General features: G+C 40.4%; 1 protein-coding gene across 1 annotated transcript; it reads right to left on the bottom strand.

The window, feature by feature from the left end:
* Nucleotides 1–444: 444 nt before the first annotated feature.
* KIAA0895 (KIAA0895 ortholog) lies at nt 445–27,513 on the bottom strand. The gene is made up of 7 exons (XM_027892044.1): nt 27,404–27,513; nt 19,683–20,365; nt 10,664–10,807; nt 8,597–8,729; nt 7,068–7,373; nt 6,446–6,543; nt 445–2,675 (listed from the first exon to the last, which is right to left on the bottom strand). The coding sequence occupies exons 1-7, from the start codon at nt 27,426–27,428 to the stop codon at nt 2,514–2,516; spliced, it is 1,551 nt and encodes a 516-aa protein (XP_027747845.1). The 5' UTR covers nt 27,429–27,513; the 3' UTR covers nt 445–2,513.
* Nucleotides 27,514–27,768: the final 255 nt, after the last annotated feature.

Raw genomic sequence — 27,768 nt, 5'->3', positions numbered from 1 at the left:
GAAAGGTGATGCAGGTCTTCGAGTAAAGCAAAAAAAGGCCTGTAGTGTTTAGGGCTACAGAGTGGTAAAAGAGTCAAGTGGCTGTTGGACAAAGGGCTGTAGGAATGGCATTTTGTGGCAAAGTAGGGTGACTAGCACAGCCTCCTGGTTTTGAGGACACAGTACGCATATGCACTCAGATTATCAGACACCAATACTGCGGGAGGAGGAAAAGCTCTTTGCTTACGTAGAAGTCATTGGAGGAAGGCAGGGATCTCTCCTGTAAGAATGAAATCAGCTCAGAATTGTCCCTTTCATAAAGGACTGTCTCTTTTGCATAACTCTGGGTCAGAAAAGTGAGCCAGATTCTTCCATGCTGTAGCTCAAATGATCTCTGCCCAGTTTACTCCAAAGACAGCTTTTGACTGCAATCTTTGGCTCAACTTCAGCTGTGTGTGGCTTTCCTGCTGTTTCTGGCAAAGCAGCCAAACCCTGGAGCAGGTGGGTGACTGAGTGCAAGTGGGTCCTGTCAGGCTGCTGCAACACAGTTTCTACTCTACGCAGCTCTAAAACAAAGCTGGGCAGGCGAAGTCACCAGTGATCAAACTAGACAGCCTGAAGGAGAGGAGGAGAGAAAATAGGGCTTTTATTTCAGCATACAGAGGCTGAAAGCCTTTCAGCTGCTGAACAATACTGACAACACAAAATTAAGGCTGCTGCAGGCTGTTCTTGGGCCCTGCCTTGAAAATAACCAAATTTAGTAAATTCGTGATTGTTGAATGCATTTTCTTTTTTTGAAGCAGTCAGCCAGCCAGCCACTGCAAACACACCTGCCATAGTATCTGAAAGGCAGCTGCTTTTATGGGATTATTCATAAACCTTTCAGACCTCTTAGCCAACTGAGAGCTTTTTCCTCAGATTTTCCTAGAGATCAGAAAATGTGTTCTCAAGACTTTACTGTCATGACTGGTAATGTCATGGATGTAAAATAAGGTGGGAGGGTTATTCCATTTGTTTCTTTAAAGAACATAGGATACTATGGCTCAGATCCATGCAAATGTGGCATAGAGGAAACCTTGGCTCCATCTACTCACTTATCTCATGCCAGACCTGTTACCAGTGGGCCAAAGTAGAGGGGTAAAAAAGGGCAGAAGCCCTGTCCAAGGCTCTCAATAGTTCCTGCATAGCCTCTCCTCCCACAGCTGCTTCCCGGAAGTTCAGAGGAGCCCTGGTAAAATGCTGTCTCCTCAAACAAAACCCTTTGTCAGAAAACTTTTAGGTGCAAATCTCAATTTGCCTTGACAATTCCATAATACTCTGGAATCAGAAAATGTAGTTTATGTATTAAGTCCTCCTGCATCACCTAAGCTATTCATCACATGACTAGAGAAAGCCTTACAGTAAGGAGCTTTCTCTTCTTGGTCCTGGATATAGCACCGAGTGTTAACACAGAGGTAAAGTTGCTTCAGAGTGGTGCAGCACTTCTGTTGGAACACAGGAATAGGGCACTTGTGAGTCTTCTTTTCCTCCCCCTGTCGCATCTTGTTTCTTGAACAAGCTCTGCAAGCTCAAGGTTGCTGTAGCATGGAGGTACTGCTCAAAAATATGACTTGATCCTCTGTAGGCTCAGGTGACCCAGAGAAGAAGTGAGTGTTGCCCACGGTCCTGAATCATGACCCTGTGTTCCTGAATTTATTTAGAACACATAAGTCATGAAATCACAGTTCTGCTTGATCCTTCTCCCAAAAAACTGCCATGTTGAACTTCCTAGACATGCTATGCTTGTCCTCAGAGGAGGCAGACCCTTTCCAGAATTCAGCTTCCTGAAACATGTACTTTACAGATAAAGATGTGGAACAGTGTAACTTTTTGAGGAAATAAAGGGAAATAACTTTGCTACCTTCTTACAGTAATTGAAACAGCAATACCTATCTTTTTTCTTTTTTTAAAATGCTTATTCTCTCACAAAAAAAAAAAACCTCAAACGTTTTATAACATTACAGAGCTCTGATCCTGTGGCACAAAGACCTGCTTCTGTGCACTGTCCTTAAACTTTCTGTTTTAATTGCAGTGATGACTAAGTGGGAAAGTTATGCAGACAGCAATGCAGCAATAGAACTGCTGTAGATTATGCTATGAACTGTGAAAGCTATGACCAAAGATAAGGCAAACACAAGTTAACTAAAGGGGAATTCCTCTTCCTTCTCCTTTCTTCCACCTCTAAACCTGGGTGGGAAAAAACATTATATTACAAGAGACAGCACCAAACACTACACCTAGCATAAAAAACAGTATAAATGATTGGATAGATCACTGCACAGGAATTTCTAAGCCAAATTTTTTTAAAAATGCACAATCCCTTTAAAAACCAATCAGTATACAATCACAATGCAAAAGGAACATAACGGAGCTTTTTCTGAATTTCACATATTCTGGCCACCCTTCTGTCCCACTCCTTGTAAGTCCGTTTTTGCAAGCTCAGGGAAGTTCGCTTCCACATCTTCACAATGTAAGTGAAAGGTGGGCTACTACTGTTAATTTATGAGATCCTGGAGCTCCTCATCAGTAAGTTCGTTGACTTCCATGATCTTTTCCAAGTGCTCCATATACCGGGTGTGGTCTTGCAAAAAGTGGGGCACCCTCATGTTCTCAATCACAGCTAATCCTTTCAGGCGATCCACGTCCTCATATGAGATCTGTAAGGAAGGGCATGGGTTAGTTTAGCTGTATATTCCTGTTACTTCTCTGCTGCTGCTCTAAATTCTCTCTTTTAAATGAGAAAATATTTCAGAGCAGGGGAATTTAAAATCTTGGAGAAACCTTTGAAAACAGGACTAACTGTGTGTTTCAGTGGAAGATGCAAAAAAGTGTAATTTTGGCAAATGCCTGCATAATTCCTGGTTCTGTTTTTGATTCAATCAGTAAACAGAGTCATAAGAACCTGAATGAGAATGATCTACAGCAGCTGCAGGAATAGAAAGGGAAAAGATGGAGGACATGTGACTCCTGGAGTCACTTCTCAAAGAGGTGGGAAAATTGACATGAGAATGGAAAAAACACCGTGCCAAAGACTAAGGAACTAGAAAGGAAGTGCAGGACAGGCATAGCACAAGAAGCAGGCTTTGGGAAAGGCATGGTGCCAGCTGATCTGAACTCTGATGTTTTCATTTTCACTACCAAATGTGCTTATGTAAAGCTAAATTAAAATGCACCTCTAGTAACGTACACCAGCATGAAGAACACTTAAACATCCAATTTTAGTTTTTTATTTTCCCCATTCAATAGCAGGGTGCTGAATGGCTTTGCCTCTTGGCATCAGAGCTTACTAAGTACAGGTGTCAAACTCTCAAACATTTTCCAGCTACTACAAGGCCAAATACCTTTTTTTTTTTTTTTTGGTAATGAAAACTGATATTTTTTTCTTCATAGTCTTATGATTCTACAAGCTAGGATTAAAGTCACAGTAGCTCAAGGTGCTGTGAACAGTGGTCCAGAATGGACAGAGGCTTTGGCTCTCCACAGGCTGCCCTGCCAGCACAGAACAGGACTCCTTGGGAAGCGATCCAGCGTGATGAAATTTGAGTGGTTGCTGCTTTGTGTTCTGGGCACCCTACAGACAGAAGCATATGTACTGGCAAAACCCACCAGTCTAGCTGTGCTTACTAACTGGCAAGTCCTATTTCATCATAGGAGGTTTGTGCCAGGTTGCTCCTTCCAACCTTTTTACCCCACATTTCTAAGGAGCTGAGCACTGTGCCGTCTGGGTTCTCTGGAAACAGCCTGCCTTCTTAGCAGGTGATGGTTTCTATTCAGAAAAGATTAAAGTGAGCATGAAGGATTCACCAATGTGTAAGGGGCATGGAAGGGCTTTCTGGAAAGATAAGACTCTGGAATCCAGATTGCTAAACCTGATTCATAGGGACAGGTGCATCTCACTGATGATAATGGGAACAAAGTCTTCAAAGAGAAGGAATTTGCATCAGAGTACGTGTGTGTGCTTTCATAGTTGCAATGACAAGATGCATCCCAGTTGAAAAAACAAACATACACCCATACCAAGGCTTACCCAGTTCACTAAGATACTGCTGCTTGAAGATGGTGTGGCATTACATCTGATTAACCTGTTTAAAGTGGATACAGAGAAGCTGTGCAAAATCATACCATCTCCTCTCAGCCTGGAGAACTGAGAACAGTACCAAATGAGATTAAATTCTACTTCTTTTCCTCCTCATATATATGTTCAGGGGTTTCTGTTACTGCTGGAAGCAAGAAACATTATCTATGATCTGTGGTATAGTTTGGATGGGATGTATTTCCCCAGTCCTTGAATTGCTAAAAAATGACAGAAGTTGACATCCTGAGAAGGTCAAAAACACAATCGCATCCTATTGAAGAAACAAGTTGTCTTCCTTACCACATGTAATTAAAACCATTGTGCTAGATAAAAAAGACTGAGACTAAAACCTACGCTCTTTGGAACGTGTTCATGTGTTTCTTGGGTAACACAATAACAGGTGATGTTTTGCCGCTTTTGCGTTTTAAAACTCTGGTAGTTGTGTTAGACTGAAGTGCACCCAAGATCTGCATTCTGTTTCTCCTCGGTATTAACTTGCACATGATTGCCCCATGAATGGTTTGCAGTGCTTCCCATATTCAGTTCTTTTCTGAAAGGTTTTAAAGCAGCTCCTTTTAAAAAGCATCTTTTCTCAAGCTTCAAGTTTTTCCCTTAGTCACTTCTAGATACGTTGAGCAGATTTCATGTGTCCTGTTCTCTATGCTCACAGAACTTGTCTTTTCTGAAAGTATATGGAGATATTGGAATGGGCCCAGTGAAGGGTCACTAAGATGATTAAGGCACTGGAGCATCTCTCCCATGAGGAAAGGCTGAGAGAGCTGGAACTGTTCAGCCTAGAGAAAAGAAAGCTCAGGGACACCTTTGTGCGTATAAACACCTGACAACATGGGAATTGGGCTACTCACTGGCAGGGCAAGAGGCAATGGGCACCAGTTAAAATGCACAAAATTCCATTGGAATACAAAACATTTTTGTATGGTGAGGGTGGTAAAACACTGGCACCGGCCACTCAGGGTGGTTGTGGAGTCACCATCAGCGGAGATATTCAAAGTCCAACTGGACATGGTCCAAGGCAAACTGCTCTAGCTGACCCTGCTTAAGCATGGGAGTTGGAATAGATGACATTGAAAGGTCTCTGCAGATCTTGACTGATCTGTGATGCTGAGAGTAGGCACTGCTCTTACACACAGATTTCCAGTTTGACTGCAGAAGGTGTCTGCTGCAAAAACATTCAGAATAGACTTTACGATCCCTTGATTTTAGAAGTTGTAAAGTCAAGCACTTATAAATTATCATATGCTAGAATTATATTACTTGTAGACCCTTACTATGGATGCCATGCAATGTGGATCATAGTAGAATCTGTAATTATATAAGGAATGACTTATTATTTTTTTGAAGTGGCCTAACAATCCTCCAGACTCCCTGAAGAGAGACAGGCATGAGGGAGCACAGGAACAGTGTATGTTCAGTAGTGTAGCAGGCAGAAGCTGTGTGGAGTTAAGTAGGCTTAAAGCAAAAGGAAATTTCAGAGAATAAAGACTTATTTGACAGTGTAATTTTATTTTCAGAGCTTTCTAACTTGATTCAGTTACCCAAATAGGTCTTGCTTATCAATATGGATGTTTCTGACAGTAAAGGCAAAACTTAAATGTGGACCAAAATCCTCTATCATAATATGCCCCTTCCCTTTATCACCCGTTTATTGCCAAGTAGGCAGAAGTGTGGGTATACCAGCACTAAATGAAAGCTTAATGTCAATTTGACTCCCAGTTTATGTGAATATGAGCCCTGCGTTATGAACTGTGGAAACTTAGCAACCCAAGGATTTGGTTCAGGAAGTGTGACAAAGTTTCTGCACTTCTTAGGATGATTTTGACAACAAAGAAGCTGTGACAGTTAGAATGGACATAAAATATGTTCTGTGAATGCAGAAATACCATGCATTCTGGGGAAAAAAAACACACCCTAGTTTTTGGAAAACAGGTGCCACCAGTAAGAGAAATTTGAGATTAAAACAGGATGTGCTAGAATCCAATGTTTAATTTTGTTTCCTGCTAGGACCACCACCTTATATAGTACCTGTCCTGCTTGGCCAAGCCAGTCTGTTGTGCTTCAAGATAGGTAGTACCCCTTAAAGGGAGGAAAATCGGAGAAATATGACCATAAAATCTTAACTGAGGAGACAAAATCATAAGCGAGGAATGAGGAGAATCTGGTAGAAGTTTTTAGGACCTCAAAATATTTGCAACTTGCACGGTGTAATTCAAAGTGCTGTACAGAGCTGAGATTTCCAGATCAAAGGAAAAAGCACAATGACTCAGAGCTTGTTGCAGGCAGGCTTGCTGAAATGGTAAAACTGTACCCTTTGGGCATAATGAGTCTGCTCACCTTTCCAAGGGCTGTCAGAAGATAGAAATCAATGGAGTCCCTGTATCTCAGGATTCGGAGGATGCCATCCAAGTACACCTGATCCTTATTGAAACAGCCTGAAAGGAATGGAGATACATTTTACCCTATCAAGGTTTGCCCCAGGCATGTTCTCAGTAGCCCTCATGAGCAGAACAATTTTATTTTAAAAAACTAGACATTTATATCCCTGACTTGGAAAACCTTTCCAAAAACTAACTAGAAGGCAAAACTCACTAGCCAGAGAAAGAAAGCAAACATGGATGATAGTGTCTGTGAATCACCACAGCAACATTGCATCTCTTGTAATAAATATGAAAGGAGGTCAAGCTGTGAGTAGGGACTTTTTCACAGTTTTGTATTCACATTCCACTTCCAGCAAAAAAAAAAAATCCTGTACTGATTCAGCCTGAAAGTCTCACACATGTGCATTTTCAGCCTTGTTTTCCATAGTGGAATTCCTGACACCTCATCTCAGGAAGTGTGGAGTCCCATTTCTCCGTACTGCAAAAGTTTTGCTGTGTGACACGATGAAGGAGCTCTGTGGCATGTTCTGAACACCTCCCTGAAGTACAAAAAAAGAGAAGATAAACAGGGAACCCACCTGGCTGTGATGTGTCAGTCCACCCTCTCTTGGCTCGTACGCAGTAATCCCACCTAGTGTTGGGGTCTTTGACAAATTTCCCCACGTCCTGGAAAAGCCGGCTGAAGGACATTTGGCTAGCCTGATACACGGTGTAGTAGAGCAAGGCAGCTCTCCAAAGAAAAGGGTCTTTGCGGAACAGGACACTGTGAATGCTCGCCAGCCCCTCTTCTGTAGGGTTGATTGGTTTTAACCCATGTTTTCTACGTCCGTTCCGGTTGCACCAAGGCTGGCTGTTGTTGTTAAAACCACGAAAATAATGAGTTCCTGGAAAGAAAAAAAGGATTGTGGCAGCACTTAGAATGGTAGCATCTAATGATTAACAAAAAATTATAAAATGTATAAGGAGACACCCACTTCAGAGCTCTGAGCTTGGTAGGACTGGAACTAGGGAAAGTGACAACTTTAAACTTGTCTGCAACAGAGAATTTTGTCAGAGGTAAATACACCATGCAAATAATCACTTGCTGACTGCAAGTGAGACTTCTGAAAATGCCCAAGGAATACAACTATCAGGAAGACTTGACTTTTCAAGCCAGTGGAAAGGAATTTTCAAGAGTGTCTTACATGCTGAATGTCTCTGGCATAGGCTAGGCCTCATGGTGACAAGAAGGAAGGAAAATCAAAGTAAGGGGGCAGAAATGCTGCCTCCTGAAGGTGATTAAACAGACCTACTGCAGCCTTGGGAGATGCTATGTCCCCTTACAATATGAGTAACAGTGGTTCAAGGCAATTGCAAGGATTATTCTTCAGTTGATAATCAGGCACTAGCCAAGTTTATGCATATGATGTACTTAATTAAAACAGATACACTGAAAATTTTGTAGAAATTTTCCACAGGGCTGGGCCCGCCTTGTGCAATGTAAAACCAAGGCAGTTATAGCAGTTTAGGGGTCACTGGGTAAATTCTTCCTGCCTGAAGCATTGCCTACATTTGCAAGCAATGCACCGTAACAAACACAGATTTGTAAAGTGAAATGGCTGGAGCTGAGGTTGAACAGTCAAACTATTTTTGTTTCCCTTTTTTTTTTTTTTTTTTTTTTTTTTTTTTTTTTTTTATTAACTCCAGAGTATCTCTAAATTGTTCTCATGAGCAAAATGTCCCTGAGCAGTGACAGCACACAAGGTATGCCCGGGAGCACAGCCTCTGGACTAGCATTATCTGAAAGGATTACTTTGCCTGCTCCAAGATTCTTTTGGCATGTGAACCTCAGTGCAGTTAAGTGGGACTAGCTGGTAGACTTACTTCAAAAGCTCAGTCTGGATCTGACCTAAAGTGCTAATGCACATAAACCCTAGGAATTCTTTTACTGCATGCTGCAGTGATAAAAAGGTTTCTCCTTCCCCTTGGCACACCTAAAGCACAGGTTCTTTACACAGGGACATTCCCTCCTTCTGTATGTATATAGTGCCTGGCCCATCATTGTGAAAGAATTAGGAATGCATGCAAGTACTCCCCTTTGCCTGAAGAACTGATGTCACGCTCATACCAATTTCATGTCTCAGCATCCCCTCCAGCCAGTGCTCTCGTGCAGTGGAGATATTGATAGTGAGAGTGGGGCGGCCATTCACCACTGTCATTGAGGCTCGGGACAGCAGGTCCTCCGTGAGATGGACCACAATCTGAAGAGGAGAGAGTTCAGATAGCAAAGAGCTCTCTTCTCACTCCTGGTCATGCTTTTTTCCTTTGGCCCTTCCATTATTTCATTTCTCTTTGGTCCCTTGCCCTTCGCAACTCTTCCTTGCTAGCAGCAGTCACCTGTGAGAGACCCTTCTGACTCCACTGAGTTTATCCTGCTCACCTGTGCTGCTGACAAAACCTCAGGCTTTCGTAGGATTAGGAGAGGGTTAGGATAGACAAAATTTAACGCAAAATTTAATATAGTAACAGTGACTAGATTCAAGGGTCAGGGAGCAACTATACGCACAGTAAATTAGAAAAAATTCCATTTTTTGAACCGTGTCTAATCATCTTAGTGTTACTGAGAACTGAAAAATACCAGGTAAATGCACATAAGTTGATATGGTATCTATATATCTAAGTGTCTGAAACCTTTTCAGTTGCAATTCTAAAGCCACATGAATGGGAGGAGGGAGCATTGTGTACTTTGTTTCCTGTTTCATAATATTTGAAATATTATGAAAATGCTGGTATTGTTTCATTTTGGAATATATACAGGAATATAGTTCTTGCTTTCCTGCTTTCTCTTGGAAAACTGGTCATCAAAACAAAAACTGTCAGAGAAGGAAATTAATGCATATTTATATAATATTTTGTTATTTGACATCAAAAAGCCTTTTTAAACAGGTGACTCAGAGGGAGAAGGAAAACTCTTTGTTGAAGACTAAGCAGAAAAAATAGGTAAATCACAAAGCATTTAGATTTAAAGCACAGGTACCACTTAGCTTTACTGACATATCTTCAGGTAGCGAGAATATTTTCATAATATTTTAGACCATACTAAACATGTTGTATTAACCGTATTTTTGCAGAAAAAGTAAAGCATTTAACTAAAAAGGACATGGATTGCTGGATAAGCATGTAGGATCCTGCTTCCATGAGGTTAAACCAAGCCAAAAATGAATGCAAAGGGAGATAAAAGCATAGCAAAGACCAAACATATAATTTTTCTATGCTTGCTCTAAACTGAAGTTTATTAACCTCACTCTTAGAAATACAGGTAAAGTCTAGTTATCAGTGTCAGATCATAGTCTCACAAAAATGTGTGATGAGTTTAACAGTTTCTCCTAATAATATTATATTTACCAATTAAACCTAGTTTCTGGGAAACTACTTTTTGTCTCTTGATCTCCCATTCCAGACTCCTCTTGCTCACTGCCAGTGACCTCACCCAAGTCTTGGACTGTGTCAGCTGGTGATTTCATTTGAAATAGTTCTCTTTTTAAACATTCAATTTCATCTTACTTTTCCAAGCAATTCCATGTAACTCCATCTAACTGGTCTTTTTAAATCCTGAATATAGGAAATAGGTTTTTTGCAAAGGGCTCTAACAAATTGGATGGTTAAAGCCAGGAAAAAACAGCACTCAAACCAACTCAAAAAGCCAACCTCTTTGAGACATTTTTATTCACTTATGTCACTTTCATTTGTGTTACTTCTTATAAATCAGTCTCTTGGGCTGGTGCTTATTTTTCTTGGCCTTTCCTTAACTCTTTCATTTGGTGTAAATAATCTGATGCAAGAGAACGGATGGCAGAACTGACGAATAAATGGAAATGTGCTAGTCTCCAAGTAGCTGAAAAAAGGAGGGAAGGAAGGGTGTCGTTATTGGGTACTCCCAAAAGAGGTGAATTTCAACACAAGCATATATGAATCAGGAAACAGGCTCAGAGAGATGGCTGAAGCATTCACAAGGAATTTGCATCGTTTCAATTGTTCAAACATTAGGGTGGGTATAGCCATGAGAAAAATAAGATGTAAGGAATATTCTTGCAATTATGGAGGAAAGGCCTCCCAGATGGTCTCTGGGGTCTATCCATGTGTAATGTCTAAGGTCTACATAAATATTTCTTTCCTGACCCAGTGCATGACTTACCTCACCAAGACAGCCTTCTTTCACCATGTATTTCCTGACACGATTCCAGATGCGACTTTTGGTCAGCAAGCTGCCTCCAGTGGCCTGTTCAAATTTTTCATAGCTTCCATATTTCTGCAATGTTCGCTCCATAATGTTAATGGACTATAAAATACAAAAGCATAGCAAATATCAGTGCAGTAAGATCTCCATGTCAGATTGGCACATGTATTCTTTCTCTCCCTCTCAATCTCTCTTTGTTTTTTAATTTCAAAATCTTTTTTCTTTTCTTAACTCATTGACAGTCACTATCCAGCTGTACTCATTTAATACAGGCTGAAACACAATCTGCAATGAAGTTATACCAGCTTCAGATGTACATTAATGCCAAAATACTAAAAAAAGATTCTGATCAAATCATCTTAGACCCACATGCATCAGCATGACACAGATGATTATCAGTCTAGTGAAATAATACCCATTTTCTCTTTAATTTTGGGAATGTTGTACAACTGCCTTATAAAACAGATATAACAGGTCTCCAGGACATTTGCAGTTTGTCAGCACGTTTCTTTTTATGGTTTTCAAAAAAATTTTACAAAGATCAACTATTACTGTCACCTCGTTTCATTTCTTGGTATTTTCTAATTTAGAAACACTGATCCATGATTAAGCAGATGTGTAACTATAATTTTAACGATAATACTTCAACCAAAAATGTCTCCTTACAACGAAATCCTCTGTACCATGGGTGTCTGTTTCAGAAAGGAGGAGAGAGAGCAGGAATTTTATTTGCAGAACTTTCATTTAAAATTCTCATTTAAACTGCAATACATCTATACAGCCCCCCAAAATGAAGGAGGCATGTTTCATTAGACAAACAGAGTGGTGTCAACAATTCTCTTATGTATTGCTGCTAGAAGCAAGCCCTTGTAGGTGGAAAGCTCAGCATGATGCCCATAACACTATCAGAACTCTGCATGTTGAAGATGTTACTGGTGGGGTGTGAAATGCTCATCCCCAGTAATCTGCTTTCCAGTATGTCATTTCACACCCTTCAAAGAAAATGTGGTGTGGAATAACCTCTTTCCCAGCAACAGTCCAGCTACAGAGAATAGCTTTTTTTCACAGATTTGATAACAGAAGCTCCTGATATTACCTTAAAAAATTAACACTCTTTCTAAGAAAATACCACTAGTAATGAAGGTGAAAATCTTGCAGACTGAATCTCTTTAACATTATACACTTATATCTGTGCATGAAGCTGGTAAAATGCTTGTTTCCAGCTGTGTAATTCTGATATTGTCACACTGACAATTGTCCACAAAAATTGGATTAATCTTTTATCTCTCACAGCTACTAACAATCCTACTTTAGTTTTTTTTCAAGTTGAAACTAAGCAACCCTGAGTAATTGCTATTGAAACCCATAAATGACAGCTAGACACACTCTTAAAGCCCAGTAGCTCTTTGATGAGAGAAATACCATTTACCTGAATACCAAAAAAAATTGCACCTAATATTCAGTATTTCTTTGTCTGCCCCTAATACATGTTATTAAATTTCAAGGGCCTTCTGGTCAGATCTGGGTTTCTTTTTCAAGAGCAAAGAAAGTGTGTAATTTCCTACCTTAGCACAAATTAAGCTAACCCTCTCTGTTTTTTAAAGAGGCTGTATTTCCGGGGCATTAAGTAATCTGGAAGCAAAGAATCTACCTACTGTGTTTCATTGCTGTGATCTCTGTTCCCACTGCACCTGAGTCTCCATGCTAAGGCTTTATTTATATGGGAGCAGAAGGCATATGCCGGAGAGCACTGATAGCAAATCAGAAAGTGAGGGATGAACAGAAACCTGTTACTGGTTATTCAAAGTCTATACTACCAGTTCTTCAGGGAAAGCCCAGCAGCACAGAACTTGGCCAAAAAGCCAGTGTGCGTGGCCTCATGAGAATGACTCTGGTAGAAGCAGGCTCACCATAAAGCCACCTGGTGCTGTTACATGAACCGTGTTTCCTTTCACTGCCTCCTGCGCGGCCGAAACTCCCTCACCACCATGCTAAATCCAGCAGTAGGTCAGACTTGATAGGGACTTGCACTGGACCCACTGGGGCCCTGGTGACACTTGACTGGTTCCCAGGATGGGGCCCGTCTGGGCAGCTGTGACCCTGCACCTAATGCATGAGTAAGAAGCCACCGACAAAGAACACATCATCTTCTTTTTCCGGTTTTCATTTTAAGAGCAGGCATCAGGATAACTCAAGAGAGATACTGTAAAAATAGGAATGCCGTGCCACCACCTGAGCCAGTGCAAATGGTTTGGCTTTGCCTCTCCCCCGTTAAAATACCACAGTGAGCACACAGAGCAGCTGTGCTGTGTGGTGTCCCCCGAACCCTCTCTTTCTGAGACAGGTCTTTCTATCTTCAGATGTGTGGTTGTACAGAACAGCAATTCCTCTCAGAAGTTTTTAATAATGTGACTTAAAACACAGCTGATCCTGCAGGTGGAAAGGTTTGGCTTTCAATTCTCTGAGAGTTATTTACTGCAGGCACTGAGGGATGGACGTTATTTTCAAAAGCCACCAGGATTTGTTCCTTTCCTTTTTTAAGAGTTTTTAAGGCATCTTTCAGAAAGTACCTAGCACTCACGCTGCACCTCTCTACCAGCAAATCAAACAAGACCAGGACATTGGCTCAAGTGCTGGAAGGCGTTGATCCATGAGCTGAATTGTTGGTAGGTCCCAAGGAACAGCGCTATCTTAGGTGAACCAGCATTCCACTCTCAGGCAACCCTTGGCCATATCCAAAGGATCATGTGGTTGTTGGGTTCTCCAAAATAAGTGGGAACAAGGCCACTACATTTTTACGCCTAACGTGCCTCTCAGCAAACCAAACTTCCAGTGGAAGTTTGGAATGGAAACAATGGAAACATCCGGTTCAGTTTCATACCAAACAATGATAAAAAGCTTTTCTGACATTGTGATAGCAAAGTCTTTGGATGGAGAAGAACAGGCAAGTGAGATTCATAGGCTGAAGGAAGCCAATAAAGGTACCAAAAGACAAAAAGCAAGCTCAAAGAATTGCAAAGATACATTACAGGCTTTATGAAAAGAGTAGGACAAATCTAGAGTGCTGATCACAGTTGAGTAGGGATGAATGAGAGAAGGTTTGATGAAGCAGAGGACTGTCAAAACCATTTGAGAGCAAGGGGGCAGTTTCTTCTCAGTGTGAAAGTTCATAACAATAAGGATGTTTGAGAAGGGCTTGTAAACTGTATTAGAGATCCCATTCTGATGCTTTGATTTATAAATATATTAGTACTATGAGATGCAGCATTACATAGGTGGTGTTATCCCAAAGGACTCTCCTACATTTCTTAGAGTGCAGCTATTTTCTAAAACCACCTCACCATAACGAACAGTGAGAAAATGAGCACTGAACACCGAACACACATTAAGCTTTCTGCTTGGCTGTCTGTAAAAGCAAACTCCCTGGAGCTGAGACTTCCATGCTAAGGCAGGAAGCACAAGTTTGGGAGCAAGGAGGTCCAAGTTGTAGACAGATCCTCCTGAAGAAGCACAGAGACTCTCTGGCCTCTTCCACCTCAACCTGATGCAGTTTGCACCTCCAAGGGGAAGGGTGAGATACTGAAGGGTGCTTCCTCTACTTATGTGCCACGCTGAGTAACCCATATCCTGGCATTCCAGCCATGTCCAAATAGATGTTGCAAGTTTGAACTCATGCATGCTGAGGAAGTCATTAAGCTTAAGCCTCATTTTTGCTGGACACATAATAAAAAATTACTAGGAAGGATGCTCACCCCTAACACCTTCTCTCTTGACTCTGTTTCAAGTGAAACAGAAGAAGTCTCAATAATTCTTTCCAAGTGGGCAGGTGTGGCTCTGGAAGCACTGAAACAACAGGGAGAGCCATCACAAACACACATTGCCATCAGCACACAAATCTCTGGAGAGTGGCAGATTGCCCCAGCACTGAGATAGTCCCCATTCGCAGTCCTTTTGCTGGTTTTGAAATTCTCGCCACAACCACCTTAGCTGGGAATGGTTCCTTGGGGAAACGTTTTGGGAAATTTTTGGTTTCCAGGCACTGAATACAACACCAAGCCCTTCATTTGGTGTTCTGCACCTCTCTCCAAGGTGAGATGACTCAGTCAAGTGTTGCAAGAACTTGCTGGGAAAGGGGAAAATCCAGACCAGCATGCCAGGTCCTGTCTATTCTAGCATCCCACTGTGAGCTTATTTTCCAGCCTCTGGGCCAGCAGAATACTGATATTGCCACAGTTCCTAAAGCAGAATCTCAGGAACAGGTAAAAAAATGGAAGAAAGGAAGAGCTATGTGGCTGTGCCACATTACTGGTTAAGAACAGTAATTCCTATTCTTTTTATTCTTAGTTAGCTAAAAGGTCTGCTTCAACCTCTCTTAACACTACCAAAGAGTACAAAAGACGCAGCAGTCTCAGAGCAAGCCCCCTTGCACAGCAAACTCTACTGATGCTCAAGAAAGCAATGACACAGAAGGACTAACAAAAGCGAGACAAGGATGTTTAATTGCCTGGTTTGGGTTACAGTGGTGTTGGCTTTTTAAAACAAATTATTTACAGCCAAGTAGGTCTCTGAATCCCAAGTCACCCAATGCGCAGAATGCAGCTTTAGTTACTTGAGAGGTACTGTAGAAGAACATACTGATAAGACACACTCATGAGTAATTTGAGGGGACCAAGTCAGAAAAGGGGCTCAGCCTCCTACATTCAAGTCAGCTCCTCCTACATTCAGAAGCAGCTCTGCTACAAAAGGGTCACAGTCTCTGCTGAGATCTACAAGACAGACAAGGTTTGCAGACACCATTGCTTTCCTCCCTGCATAGCTTATTGGCTGGGGGAAATGATTATGTGCATGATTATTTAAACACTAAGAGGTTATCATGTTATCATGCATATAAGTGCATGATTACATAAACACTAAGAGGTACCAAATTGAACTTGTTAGTTTTAATCAACAGCCATAAAATTTTGGGGTCAAGAGAAATGCAGGGAGGGAGGTAAGTGCAGGTTTTTGATGCAAGTCCACTCAAGCTGTAGTATTTTGAGTTTTATTCAGTGTTTACAGTGGCTTTTCTTTTCCATGCTTGTTCTTAGTGGGATAAAGAACATGTTTAAGTCATTTGGAGATGTTAAAAATGCTTTTAATAGAAAACTTTTGAAGTTTAATTCCTTACTTTGTAAGGAATTAAAAATTAATACTTGCTTGGTTTTTGTATGAGACTGTGCTCTGCAATAAACCTATGCTCCTACTGTAGTATCCCCAGAAGTGATCTATGGTCTCTTCCAGAGGAAACCAGATGTTTGTCTTGGACCCTGGGAACTTGCACTACTTGGATGGCCTGATTTAATTTGTGTTATATATTAGCATGCCTTATCCATAAATCTTAGTTAAGAAGGGAATTTGTTACTACTAAAGAATTGTTTCACAATTAGGTGCTCTTTACAGACTGTGTCATGTTTTTGAATCTTCAACATGCCAAAGCTGTGACATCACTTGGACATAGCAAAGTGTTGAACTCAGTGTTGAATGTCATGTTTAGCCTTCCAGCTCCACCTAACTTTTTTTTTCAACATCTGATAAATTTGCTAATTGTAGGCTACTTGTATTATTGCCTTAAAAGGTGTGTCACACAAACACTTGCAATGTGGCGTAATTGGTTTATTTATTAAGTCAAAACTGCTATATTTTTATGAGTGCAAGGGAAGAGGATGTACAACTCATTCATGGGGGATTGCTCATTCAACAAAATAGTGGTGGCGGGGTTGTTTGTTTGTATTTCTTAAAAATATATATATAGAATTAGATTTCTTGCCTCCTTGTAAATTCAAAGAAACAGGTCACTTGAAGCTGCAACTTGCTGATTTTGTTTCAGCAAATTGCAACTCTTAAATCATCTGCTCTGCAACACTGGGAACAATTACTTTTAAGTAAGTATTGCCACCTCTAGCATCTGAGCAAGAATAACAAACAGCTAAAGTGTTAAGAAACTTAACAATGAAGGACAAGTATTTTGAGCCAGAAACTTATAGGACTTGAAGCACTGCAATAAGAGAAATAATATCTGAAATATCAGCTATGTCAATCAATGTGAAAAGCTGCAAATCTGCAGGCTATTTTTTTATTCTCAAGTTTGCTTCCCTAAAGGAACATGTGAGACTCATGAAGAAGCTTATTATGAAGAAAACAACATAAAGCAGAGAGAAGTAAAGAAACAAAACAAAATATGAGAAGAAAGACACTAAAACTAGTATTTTTAAAATGTAACTCAACAATGTTTTCTCTATGCCTGTGAAAAGCCAACCAATAAAACTATTGGGCTGTGCTCAAGATTAAAATCTTTAAGTAGAGGCACAGGGACAAAGTAAGTGCTCACAAGCCCCTGTGTTCCTCATTCCAGCACTGCTGTGTTAATGGATTGCAAAACCACAGTGTTCTTTGCCTTCAAAAAACCCAAATAAATGGGGCAGAGCGTGATTTGTCTTCCAGACATATTGCAGTAATGCTATATTAACCAATTTCATAGATACACACAAAAGCAGAAAGGGTAATAAGAAAACACAATCTGTTTTAATGTCCCAGCAGGATATGCATAGCTGTGGGTAAAAATATTTTTGAAATTATTAAAAATCCTCTAAAATTCTGAAATGTCAGGTTTTGAGTTCGTGTCACTGAAGTAACCTAAAAGCCCCCTTTAAAAATGGTGAGTTCTCTCAGTAAAAACCTGGGTTTACAGCTTTTTATTCATAAAAGAGCAAGCACGTGTAAGTTGCAGTGAGCACTCTTTGTAAAATAAAATGAGAATAATTCTGTTCACAGATAGCAAAGCTTTCTAAAATAAGTACAACAATAAATAAAAGCCAAAACTGGTAAAAACAAGCAAGCAAAAAAACAAAACCTGAATTCATCCTCTTGCAGGATGACTGTGCATAGTTGTGTTTTTACTTCAGACCCAATTTTTGATACTATGAGTATTTTTTTGCAAGTGAAGTCATCTTTCCTGAACTGAACTTCCTATATGATGTCTACATGTTTCCTCCGACAAGTAAAATCTGCGTGGGGAAAAAAAATAGCAATGAGGAAAAGCAAGTGCTCCTACAGTACTTGCTGATTAAAATTTTGATTAGTGTTGCTTTTTCAGGATAGTGAATTTGCATGAAATTAAATTTAAATTTGCGTGGAGATGAAAATTTCTAAAGCTAGTTGTAGATAAAAAAGAGAGAGTGACACCTGCTGGGCTTGGAGCTGTGTTAAAGCTGCTGGTTTAGTAATTTTTAAGTGCAAGATATTTTTGTTCAGTATTTTTAGGAGATGAACTTTGAATAAATGCTCTTCTAGAGACTTAAACTAAATCTTGTGAAGCATTTTACCTCCTCGTTGCTAATTTTCAGAAGTATCATGCTTCATTGAATATTAAATCCTTCACCGCTTTTATAAAGCTATTACGAAGACTTTATTTTCCCAGGCTTTTTATGGACAGGGAAAAAGGCAGAGTTACAAATCAGAATAATATTGAGGAATTATTCATTATTAAAATATTCATTATTTAGGTGTAGGGGGGCTTTATTAAACGAAGGGTAAGCAAATTACAAGCTTGATCCAGAAAATGAGCATGCATAAAATAACTTTTAAGGCTCTGCTAGGCCACACTGAAAGGGATAATTTGTATTAAATTCAGCTTGGCAAATTAGTTATTGTTGATTTGCTGTAATCTGTGATTAATCTTGCTAATATTGCTATAAAAATCAACAGGAAACTTGTTAAAAAGCTCCAGTTAAGGAGCAGTTTTATTTGGTGTCAGTATGATTTAGTTGGTTGTTCAGAAGTGTGGAATATGGATTGTAAGAATAGAACGGCTGTTCTCAGAAAGAAAATAAATTTTTAATGAAAACCAAGAAACTGAGTTTTTAAAATATACAGATATTTTCAAAGTGAAAATGCAGACCAAGACCACCAATACAGTGATTTAATGGGCATATAACACTTCCGTGCATTCTTGGATTCTAAAAAAACAAAGTCACTCTGTTCACAAGTCAAGTATCAGTTCTTAGATTCTATGGTATTTTAATTCATGTACCCTTTCACCAGGAATTTTGGGAGTTTTTAAGTGAAATATTCATATCACAAAGAAGTAAAGCTCATGGAATGGCAGGATGTCTTCCCAAGTTAAGTATCACTTGAAACATAAGATTGTCTATTTAGAAAAACTTGTCAGACTTAAATAAGATCCTTCTAAACCATTTAAAAATAGCAAAAGTGGGAAGAGTACTGCTTCTGCTATTTTATAGATAAGCAGCAGTTTTTGTCACTTAGGTCAAAGTTGAAAGGAAGGCTTTTGTTGTTGTTTGGGACTTTTTTCTTATTCAGGTAGGAAGCTGAAGCAGTTGGGAATGTCTGTAGCTGTATTACCAGTGTGGCTCCATAGTATGGAGGGGAAAAAAAAAAAAAAAAAAAGGAGAGGTTTGTAGTTTTACCTCTTTCTGGAATGGAATCTGCTGCTTGAGTGACTCTAATGTATATGCATATCCTTTCAAAGTTGATTAAAACAAGGAATATCAAAATACGCTTATCCAATAAGGATGACCTCAAATAATTCCTATCCTCTCCAAATCCCTGTGCCACCAAGCGGATTGGCAGAGTTCCAGTGCTACTTTATTCCTCTGCCTATTCAGGCGCTGTATTTTTCCTGTACTAGATTCTGCTTCATTGCCTAAAAAACTGTCTTGCTTTAAATTCTGTTTCATGTAAGCCCAACTATAAGGAACTGCACCTTTATCCTACAAAATTCTGTAAATTTTAGGAAGGTTTTAATTGTTTAACAAAAAATATTTTATTTCAGTTTTACTATTGCATTCTCATCTTTGATGCATTTTTCAAACAGTAGGGGAGGATGATAAGGAGAAATTACATCGTACAAAAAAGTCAAATACTATCCAGGTGTAGGAAGAAGTAATCAGCGGAATAGGAGGGAAAAAAGGAACTATACCTGCTTAAGAAATCTGTCAGATGCATGGCTGTGCTTAGCTAACACATTTGGCAGAGCAGGGTTTTCATATTCAAACTGAGGATTGTATGTGAAATCTGAGTTGAAGAATTTAATCTTCTCTTTCTCCACATTGGAGGGCTTGATTGCAGTTAGTAAACAGAGTTTTTGGCCAGACACATCGCCTTCTTTTCCCTTGTTTTTTGAGGACTGTGATTGCTTTGGCTTTGTCAGATTAAAATGCCTCTTAGTTCTACTTCTGGGTCGAGGTGGCAGTCCTGTGCTGCTCCCTGCAACTGAAATGCTGTTTGTAAACTTCACACTGGTAGCCACTGGGCTAGTGACGATGATGGAGGGCTGTCTGTTTGTGCAGTACCACCCACTGCTGAGCAAGGGTAGCAGGGCTTTGACTTTGCGGTGCTCGTTGCTTCGCAGGCTGGTAGAACCCTTGGAGGTTTTCCTGTGCTTCTTGTGGTGAGCAGCTGCCTGCTTTTGGGCGTGGTGTTTTTTCTCCTCCTTGCTCTGTAGAAGGACATTGTAGCTACTGGTTCCTGTCGTGAAAATGTCCTTAAGGATCCCAGAAGGCGGATGCTGGAGGCTGTTTTCATTATTAATGTTCAGCTTATGTACTTCCAGGCTCAGGATTGATTTCCTAGAAAGCTCTGTCTTAGGCCAGTGAAGTTTTTCTGCATTTGGGGGAGGGAAGAAAAAAAAAAGAAAAAGATGAGGAGAAATTTGATTGGTTCACACAGCGATACAAATCTTGAGGACTCAAAACTGCAACAAAAATGAAACACAATCTTGACCTTTAGACATAGGGGAGAATTGAGTGTGCATATCACTTCTGAACATTTAGACTGGGACTTGCAAGCATGAAATACTTGTTTAGCTGGATCTCCATGCACAGCTACACTGTAGCTCAGAACTAAGTTATTTAACACAAGACTCTTTGGGATTTCATGCATATTTACTGTAACATTAACAAATGTTTAGTTTTGAGCAAAATCTGATTGGTCTTTATTGTGCAAGGGAGGCTTTCTGTATGGATAAAGAAAAACTTAAAAAATAGGAAACTGTACAGGAGTATGTGAGCAGTATTTACAGTGAAGTCCCACGGGGATCTGTGCTGTGATATAAGCAGTCTGGTGTGATCTCATCTGCAAAATGTGATTCACAGAATTTACTCTCAGCAAAGGATGAGAACTTCGGAATGGGCCAGCCATTATGAGCAATTTACACCACCACATGAATAGTAATATAAGTTTAAAAGATGTCAGTTTCACGTTTTAATCTTAATACAGACAGTAAGCTGTACTTAAAGAGGAGAGAGAAGAAAGATCAGCTACTTACGCTGCTGAAAAGCCTTAAGACAACACTGGTAATTTCATCTATTCAAAGCTGTTCTACAGTAACAGCTGGCTTAACAATGTTTCTTCTCAAGTGTTCTCTTAAACTAAGTGCAAGAAGCAAAGGAGGTTCTTTTAATGAATGAACCCTCCTTTCTTGCTCTGACCCCTGGCACAGCCTTCAGGGGGAGACGGGTCCCTGGTGCAGAGCAGCAGGGTGGAAGGATCAGTGAGGATTAAAACTGCATTTAACATTTGTGTGGGCTTGTTAGAGAGAAGCGACACTGCTTCGCTGGTTCTAATAGTTCCCTTCTCTTGACAACCAGTTCATCCTAGAACATCAGGTGAGGCAAAAGTAAGCTCTTGTGTAAATCTAATATCAAAAACTCATGACAGCAAGCTTTCAGAGCTAAGTAGTACACTTGGCCAGTAATAAATGCATTTATATCCAGACAATTACTCAACATCATAAGCCAGAATTCTCCTGAAAGTGTCACAAATGCTGACTGGGTGCTGAACACTCACTGGCAGGTTTCACATGCACATGGCTGATATCAGTAACAAACCGTGCCACAGAGAAATGCTTTCTACTTCTGCACATAAAATGAAAGGATTCACAGAAGAGGAGATGTGGCTGGAGCTCGATTAAAGCCCGCAAAAGGGATTTGAGCTTCATCTGACAGTTATACATAGCTGAGCCGTAATTACTTTACCTACAGTAATTATACTCTGAATGGAACATTAGCAAGAGATCATTAAATGCTTCCAAGGGGAAAAAAATGATGGTAGTTTAATTTCAGCTTTATTTTCACAGTAAAATTAGGTTTTGCTCCCAACATAAGCACCATGACAACGTATTTCATGCTGTTGGACCTCTGTCAGTTCCATGTGTTCCTCAGTTCTCCTGAAGATGCTGACTGAAAAAGCAAGAGGACAGAGGTCCTATTCACATGAACATGCAATGGGCAATCTGTGGCCTGAGTATTTCCTCGACTGGAAAGACAGAGATAGAAGCACTAGATTATTCTCTTTCACGAAAGCACACATATCTTATTCAAACTCAGTTTTGTTTTGTGGTAAGTTTGAGAATTCCCTTTCTATGCTTGGCACAGGAATGTGCTCCTTGGCATTCCTGTTCAAATTCTGTCAGATCGTTCTCATCACATATGTGACAACCTGCCTACATGGTTTATCTTGCTTTACCAGGAGCTGTCAGGGTGAGAAAGCACAGTTCCCCATCACAAGGAAAACAACTACACAAAATGAGATACATTTTTTGGACAACAGAATGGGATGACCACTCTGGTACTTCTTGGCAAGTATTTGAGATTAACTTCAGACTGTACCAGCTATTACAGTATGAGAATCCTTACTTTCAAGAAGGGTAAATGAAATCCAAGGTTTCTGGAATGTCTGAATCCATATTAAATTTTTGAGCATGTGACTGGCATAGACAAAATTGAAGTTGGAAATTACACAGCCACTTCTTAAAATACAGACAAGGGAATAATATAACACTAATGGCGTTAACACTTCACCTTCTCTACTAACCAATTCATAAAAGTCACAAGGAGTAAAAAAGACTCTATTGTTCCTACATAGGGAATAATTTGAGCTAATAACACACATGTATCTAAGAAGTGATAAATAGAAAAGAAAAAAGCAGAAACTGAGTTCAAAGAAACAACTCAAAAGGACCTTAAATCATATCACTCTCCCCTAAGCTCTTGTGTCAATCCAACATCAAAAACTCGTGACAGCAAGCTTTCAGAGCTAAGTAGTACACTTGGCCAGTAATAAATGCATTTATATCCAGACAATTGCTCAACATCATAAGCCAGAATTCTTCTGAAAGTGTCACAAATGGTGATTGAGTGCTGAACACTCACTGGCAGGTTTCACATGCACATGGCTGATATCAAAAATAGTTGTCCCCAATTCTGTAGTTACTTTATATGCACAACCTCATAGCAAAGTGATTTTTCAGCTGCCAAGTTAACTGTGGCTGTCCTTAATTTCTCTCCAACTGAAGAAGGATAATGTTCATGCCTATTTGTTCTGGAAGCCTAGAATGAACAGGTAATCCGGCAGATTTGAAATATCATAACAGATAACACAGCAGTTTTCACAAAAGCTATTTTACTGGTTCTTTTTCTAAAATTCTGCGTAGATCCTCTGAACATCATTATTTTACCAAATAACTTAGAAAATAATACTTGAGACTATGTCAACATCATGTCTCAAAGCACCAAACTTAAGTTCTTTCTCCAGTATGTTTGTTTAAGCTATAACAGGTGTTTTAAACTCACTAGGAAGTGTGACTTACATAGCTATATCCAAGAGTTTCCAAGGATTAGCAATGCCAAATGATTGGAATGGAGGTCTAGCATTCTGAATATAAAACCAATTAATTGCACAGCTTGCCTTCTGAAATCGTGCTTCAGTGTTCCAAAAATTACTGAGATAACCACACTGCTATAAGATAGCCAGTCAGAAAATGGATTATCAACCTGGATTAATTACGTAGACAGCTTAGCAGTGAATTCCAGCTTTTAAATTCTGGATACCAAAGGACAGATGCCTACAGATTACTTTTAAATGGTATGAAAAAGGCAAATTGAAAATTACCATGCTATGGCATAACTCTATCCTGCATATCATGCTATAGATCATATAGGTTTTATCTTTTGTATTTCATACACACGTGTTTCTTGTGTTCTAAAAACACAAATCTGAATTTTCTGACTTTACGTATTTGAGTTTTGGCAGTAGAAAACTGTCAAAATAATATAAGCCCAAGCCTCCAGTTACCTTTGAGACCCTCTCTAAAAACATGACATTTATGTACAAAGATTTTCTTAGTTGCTATCACTTCCAAACACTCAAAAGTCACAAAGCCCCAAGTCCCTCAACAAATAAAAAAAAACCCTCATGACAAAACTAACATAGCCTCTTCCTAAAACATTTTCCATCATGTTTATTTCCATTTATTTATATTTTGTTCTTTCCTGAAACAAAATAGTAATAAAAACATATGTCCTAGAGACCTATAGTGAAATTTCAACTGGGGTGAAATATCACGTGAAACAATCTGCCAGATTTAGAGTGCAAGGTGATGTACACACAAGCAAGGAGGGGGAAGAAGAGCTGACTGCCCCCATTTTGGCATAATCAGGGCACCAAAGGACAGAAATACCTTCTGTTAATGGCAACTTCATCCATTTTGGGACAGAGTAGAGCTCTACTTCTCTTTAGAGTCACAGTGTTTGGCTTCTGCTACCCCATAAGGCGGGCTAGCAGGGCAGCCATCCATCCAATGGCAACTCTCCTGTGTTTCTAAAGAATCTCACAAAGGAGCAGGTTGTGCCCTAGCCACAAGTTCATTATTGTCAAGGTATCTGTTGGAATTGGCCATACTGGACTTAATCCATCCTGCAGACACAAATGTGCCATGTGCCACAGAACAATTCAAAATAACACAGTATTGACTTTGCAAACAGCAGAGTTTTTCCCCTGCCTGTGTAACTTCCATTCATGTACATGTAGCTATTCCAGTGTCACAGCAGTACTGGAAAGGGGATGGAACCCAACTGCTAACAGAGGATATGTGGGAATCAAAAATCTCATTATAATTCTGCACTAATCAAACACTTTCCATATGGAAGTTGCATCCCAGTCACTAGCCTTGAACTTTTTACCATTGCAAATGTTGTCTAACCTTGTCAGTGGTTGGTTGTTAGGAAAAATATGTTCATTTTTATGTTATATTCAGGAGCTAGATTATATCATTTGTCTCCATCCTTTAGAAATTGATAAATTTAGCTAATCTTGTATTAAATTAATAATATGTGTGGTAAAATCTCACTAGATTTTAGATTTAGAAATTTCTAGACTTTGGAGAGTGTTGTATAAATACCTTCCTCTAGGCTGCAGGGCAGTTACTGCTTAAGCAGCTTCTTAAATACCTGTTCCATAGGTGGAATGAGGTTAATGACAGGTATTTGTGGGCACAGATCTCTCTCTGTCCAGTTGGCCTTGCTCTAAAATAGTAGAGAGCTCCTGCAGCTTTCAAGCAGCTGTCACTCAGGTTATATACGCAGAGCGGACAAATCCTTTCCGAAGTGCAAGTATGATTCTTAAGGTGCTTAGCAGAGATGTTCATGACGCAGTTCCTCCTATCCTAGAAAGGTAATGGTCTGAGTCACTTTCAGTTCACCATTACCACGCCAGAATATGGTTGAATTTCTTTTTGCTCAGAATCAGAAATAATTTCCAATACCTTGACTTGAATTTTCAAATTTATAGAAATGCAAATAATGTACGTGATTTGTCTACAAGTAATAAATGCTTAAGTTTGAAACAGAGATGAGAAGAAAATATACAGATGTGACAAGATTCCTTCTTTGCCACACTATGTAAAGGTACAATTACATTAGAAAGAAAAATTGATCTTCAATATTCAGACAATTTGAATAGATTAACAACTGCCTGTAGTTTATGAACTCTATAGTTTATGAACTCTAGACTGTATGGTTGTGAGTGCAGAGGGCTGTAGAAAAAATATTCTGCTAAAAACAGGAAACATAAAATGTTGTATGTGAATCTGCAATGTTCCACTGCCTCTCAATGCCATAGGCTTGTTTGTGGCATAACAGAACCTGACTAGAATCCTACATTCTATTTCCTCACCACTATAAACACCTTTAATGTTTACAAACACTCCAGTTTTAAACAGAAGCTGTTAGGCAACTTGAACTAGACAGACTATAACATAATTCTGTCTATAATGAAAATGGTTTAACAGTAGAATAAGTCAATGAGTCCCTGTAAAAAGACTTGCACTGAGTTATCTTCTAGTTTCACAAGAATCGTAGTTATTAACTAGAGCCTCTATGATGTTGGGAACTTTGACATTTAGACCAAGACTTTTTTTTCCCTCAAAAAATATTCACCTATTTACTTTACTTCTGTAAAGGTGTTGTCTGTCATTCAACTTTTAATTCTGAGCTTCAAAATCAAGGGCAAGTTTCAGCTATCATACAGCTTGTATGTCTGATTCATTAACTGCCACATTTACAGGACTGATTGGCATGATTTTGAACTCTGCAGTTTGTATTTTCTTCTTTGAAAGTACAATGATATATAAGATGTACCCTTTCAACCTTAAAAAACCAAAAAAAGTATGAACTGACTTGCCAGCAGTTTCTTGCATGAGCATTTCTACACTGAAATACAGTATTATGTAACCAACTCCAAATTTGTGTTCTTCAAATTAAATTACATGAGCACAGTAATAATCAGTAAAAGTGAAGACTTGGCCCTAATGAAATCAAGTAGCAAACTCCCATTGATTTAATAGACTCAGGATATAAGGCACTGATTTATACGCAGACTTGCACAGAATGGAACTCCCATCCAAGCAGATCTCCAGCTTGTTCTACTGCAGCACAGGTGTGGTCAGGAATATCTGATGGAGGGATAGGGACCCAAAACAACTATCTTGCAAGAAATCTTTTCCTTTAAGATTGCAGCTGCTGTTGCACATCTCTAGAGCTGCGCTGACCGATCCCATGAACTTTATTTCTACTCCCAGTACCAGAAGCAAGATGCTAGTCATATCATGCACAGATGGAACAGCAGATAAATTATGCAGAGCAAGAGTAGCTGTAAGAGATCTTAATTATGATTGTAATAGTACTGAATGAGGGCACACTAAGACACTTTCACCTCTTCTAGATAGATTTCCCCATGACAAAGAAACACTGGCTTGAGTAGCTGAAGTAATGACACATGAAATTACATCAAATTCACGCAAGGAAAACATCCAAGTGAAAAATTTGTTTTGCGGCAGCAACTGTATTGTGGGCTTTCCTGCATTCCACTTGTACGCAGCATGGAACATAGCAGTTTTGTGTGGCGTTAAATACTTTTCCATATTATCGTTAAATAGTCATAATACAGATATTTATATACGCATACTGTAGGGATTTATTAACTTCTCTGAAAACGCAGCACAGAGCAGAGCCAAAGAGTGACAGACACCGGCTACCATTAGTAATAGTTTTATTGTCGTTCTTTCTTGCATCTTCTGTCTCTCGCTCCATACTCCCCAGCGTCCGGGGATGGGTCAGGGCCCGCAGGACTCGCTCCGTACTCACACAGGGGGCTTCTGCAGCGCCGTCTCTCCTGGAGACAGGCAGGTGTGGAGCCCCTTCCGCATGGACCAGGGCACGCACCGAGACCCCGCGGTGCCCGTCCGGGTGATGATTTCCCGGGAGGGAGGGAGGGATGGGCTGGCAGCCCGCCGGCTGCCCTCGGGCGCTGCGGGGAGAGAGACCCCTCTCAGCCGCTCCCGGGCGCGGCCAGGGCGGTACTCACCGGTGACACAGATGGACTCCAGCATGATGCTCCTCTGGGCAGCGCCGTGGCTCTGCCCCGCCGGCTTCCCCCTGCGCGGCGGGTTCGGGTCTCCTGGGCAGGGAGCCCGGCGGGGAGGCGGGCAGGGAGGCAGCGAGCGGCGCTGGGCACGGCGCGGGATGTGCCCACCTCGGCGCCTCCCCCGATTCGGGAGAGCGCGGCTGGCCCCGGGCCGGCAGGCGGGAGCCGCGCCGCCGGCGCCCCCACCCGCCCCTGCACACTACATGTCCCGGCGTGCACCGCGCGGCCTGAGCGCTGGCAGGGGCGGGGCGCGGACGCGCTGCACCCTGGGAGCTGTAGTGCAACAGTATCCCACCCCGCCCACC

Source organism: Empidonax traillii, unplaced genomic scaffold (genome assembly GCF_003031625.1).
Source record: "Empidonax traillii isolate 1590-97213 ecotype Southwest subspecies unplaced genomic scaffold, ASM303162v1 scaffold14:size4059594, whole genome shotgun sequence".
NCBI classification, from domain to species: domain Eukaryota; kingdom Metazoa; phylum Chordata; class Aves; order Passeriformes; family Tyrannidae; genus Empidonax; species Empidonax traillii.
Note: the sequence above shows the minus strand (reverse complement) of the source record. Positions and strands in the feature narration are given on the sequence as shown.

Coding starts and splice junctions, on each gene's coding strand:
- KIAA0895 (XM_027892044.1), bottom strand. CDS start 27,428: ATGCTGGAGTCCATCTGTGTCACCG. Junction 20,366..27,403: donor GGAGTCCATCTGTGTCACCG/GTGAGTACCGCC, acceptor CCCCAAATGCAG/AAAAACTTCACTGGCCTAAG. Junction 7,374..8,596: donor GATGCTGAGACATGAAATTG/GTATGAGCGTGA, acceptor TTTTCTTTCCAG/GAACTCATTATTTTCGTGGT.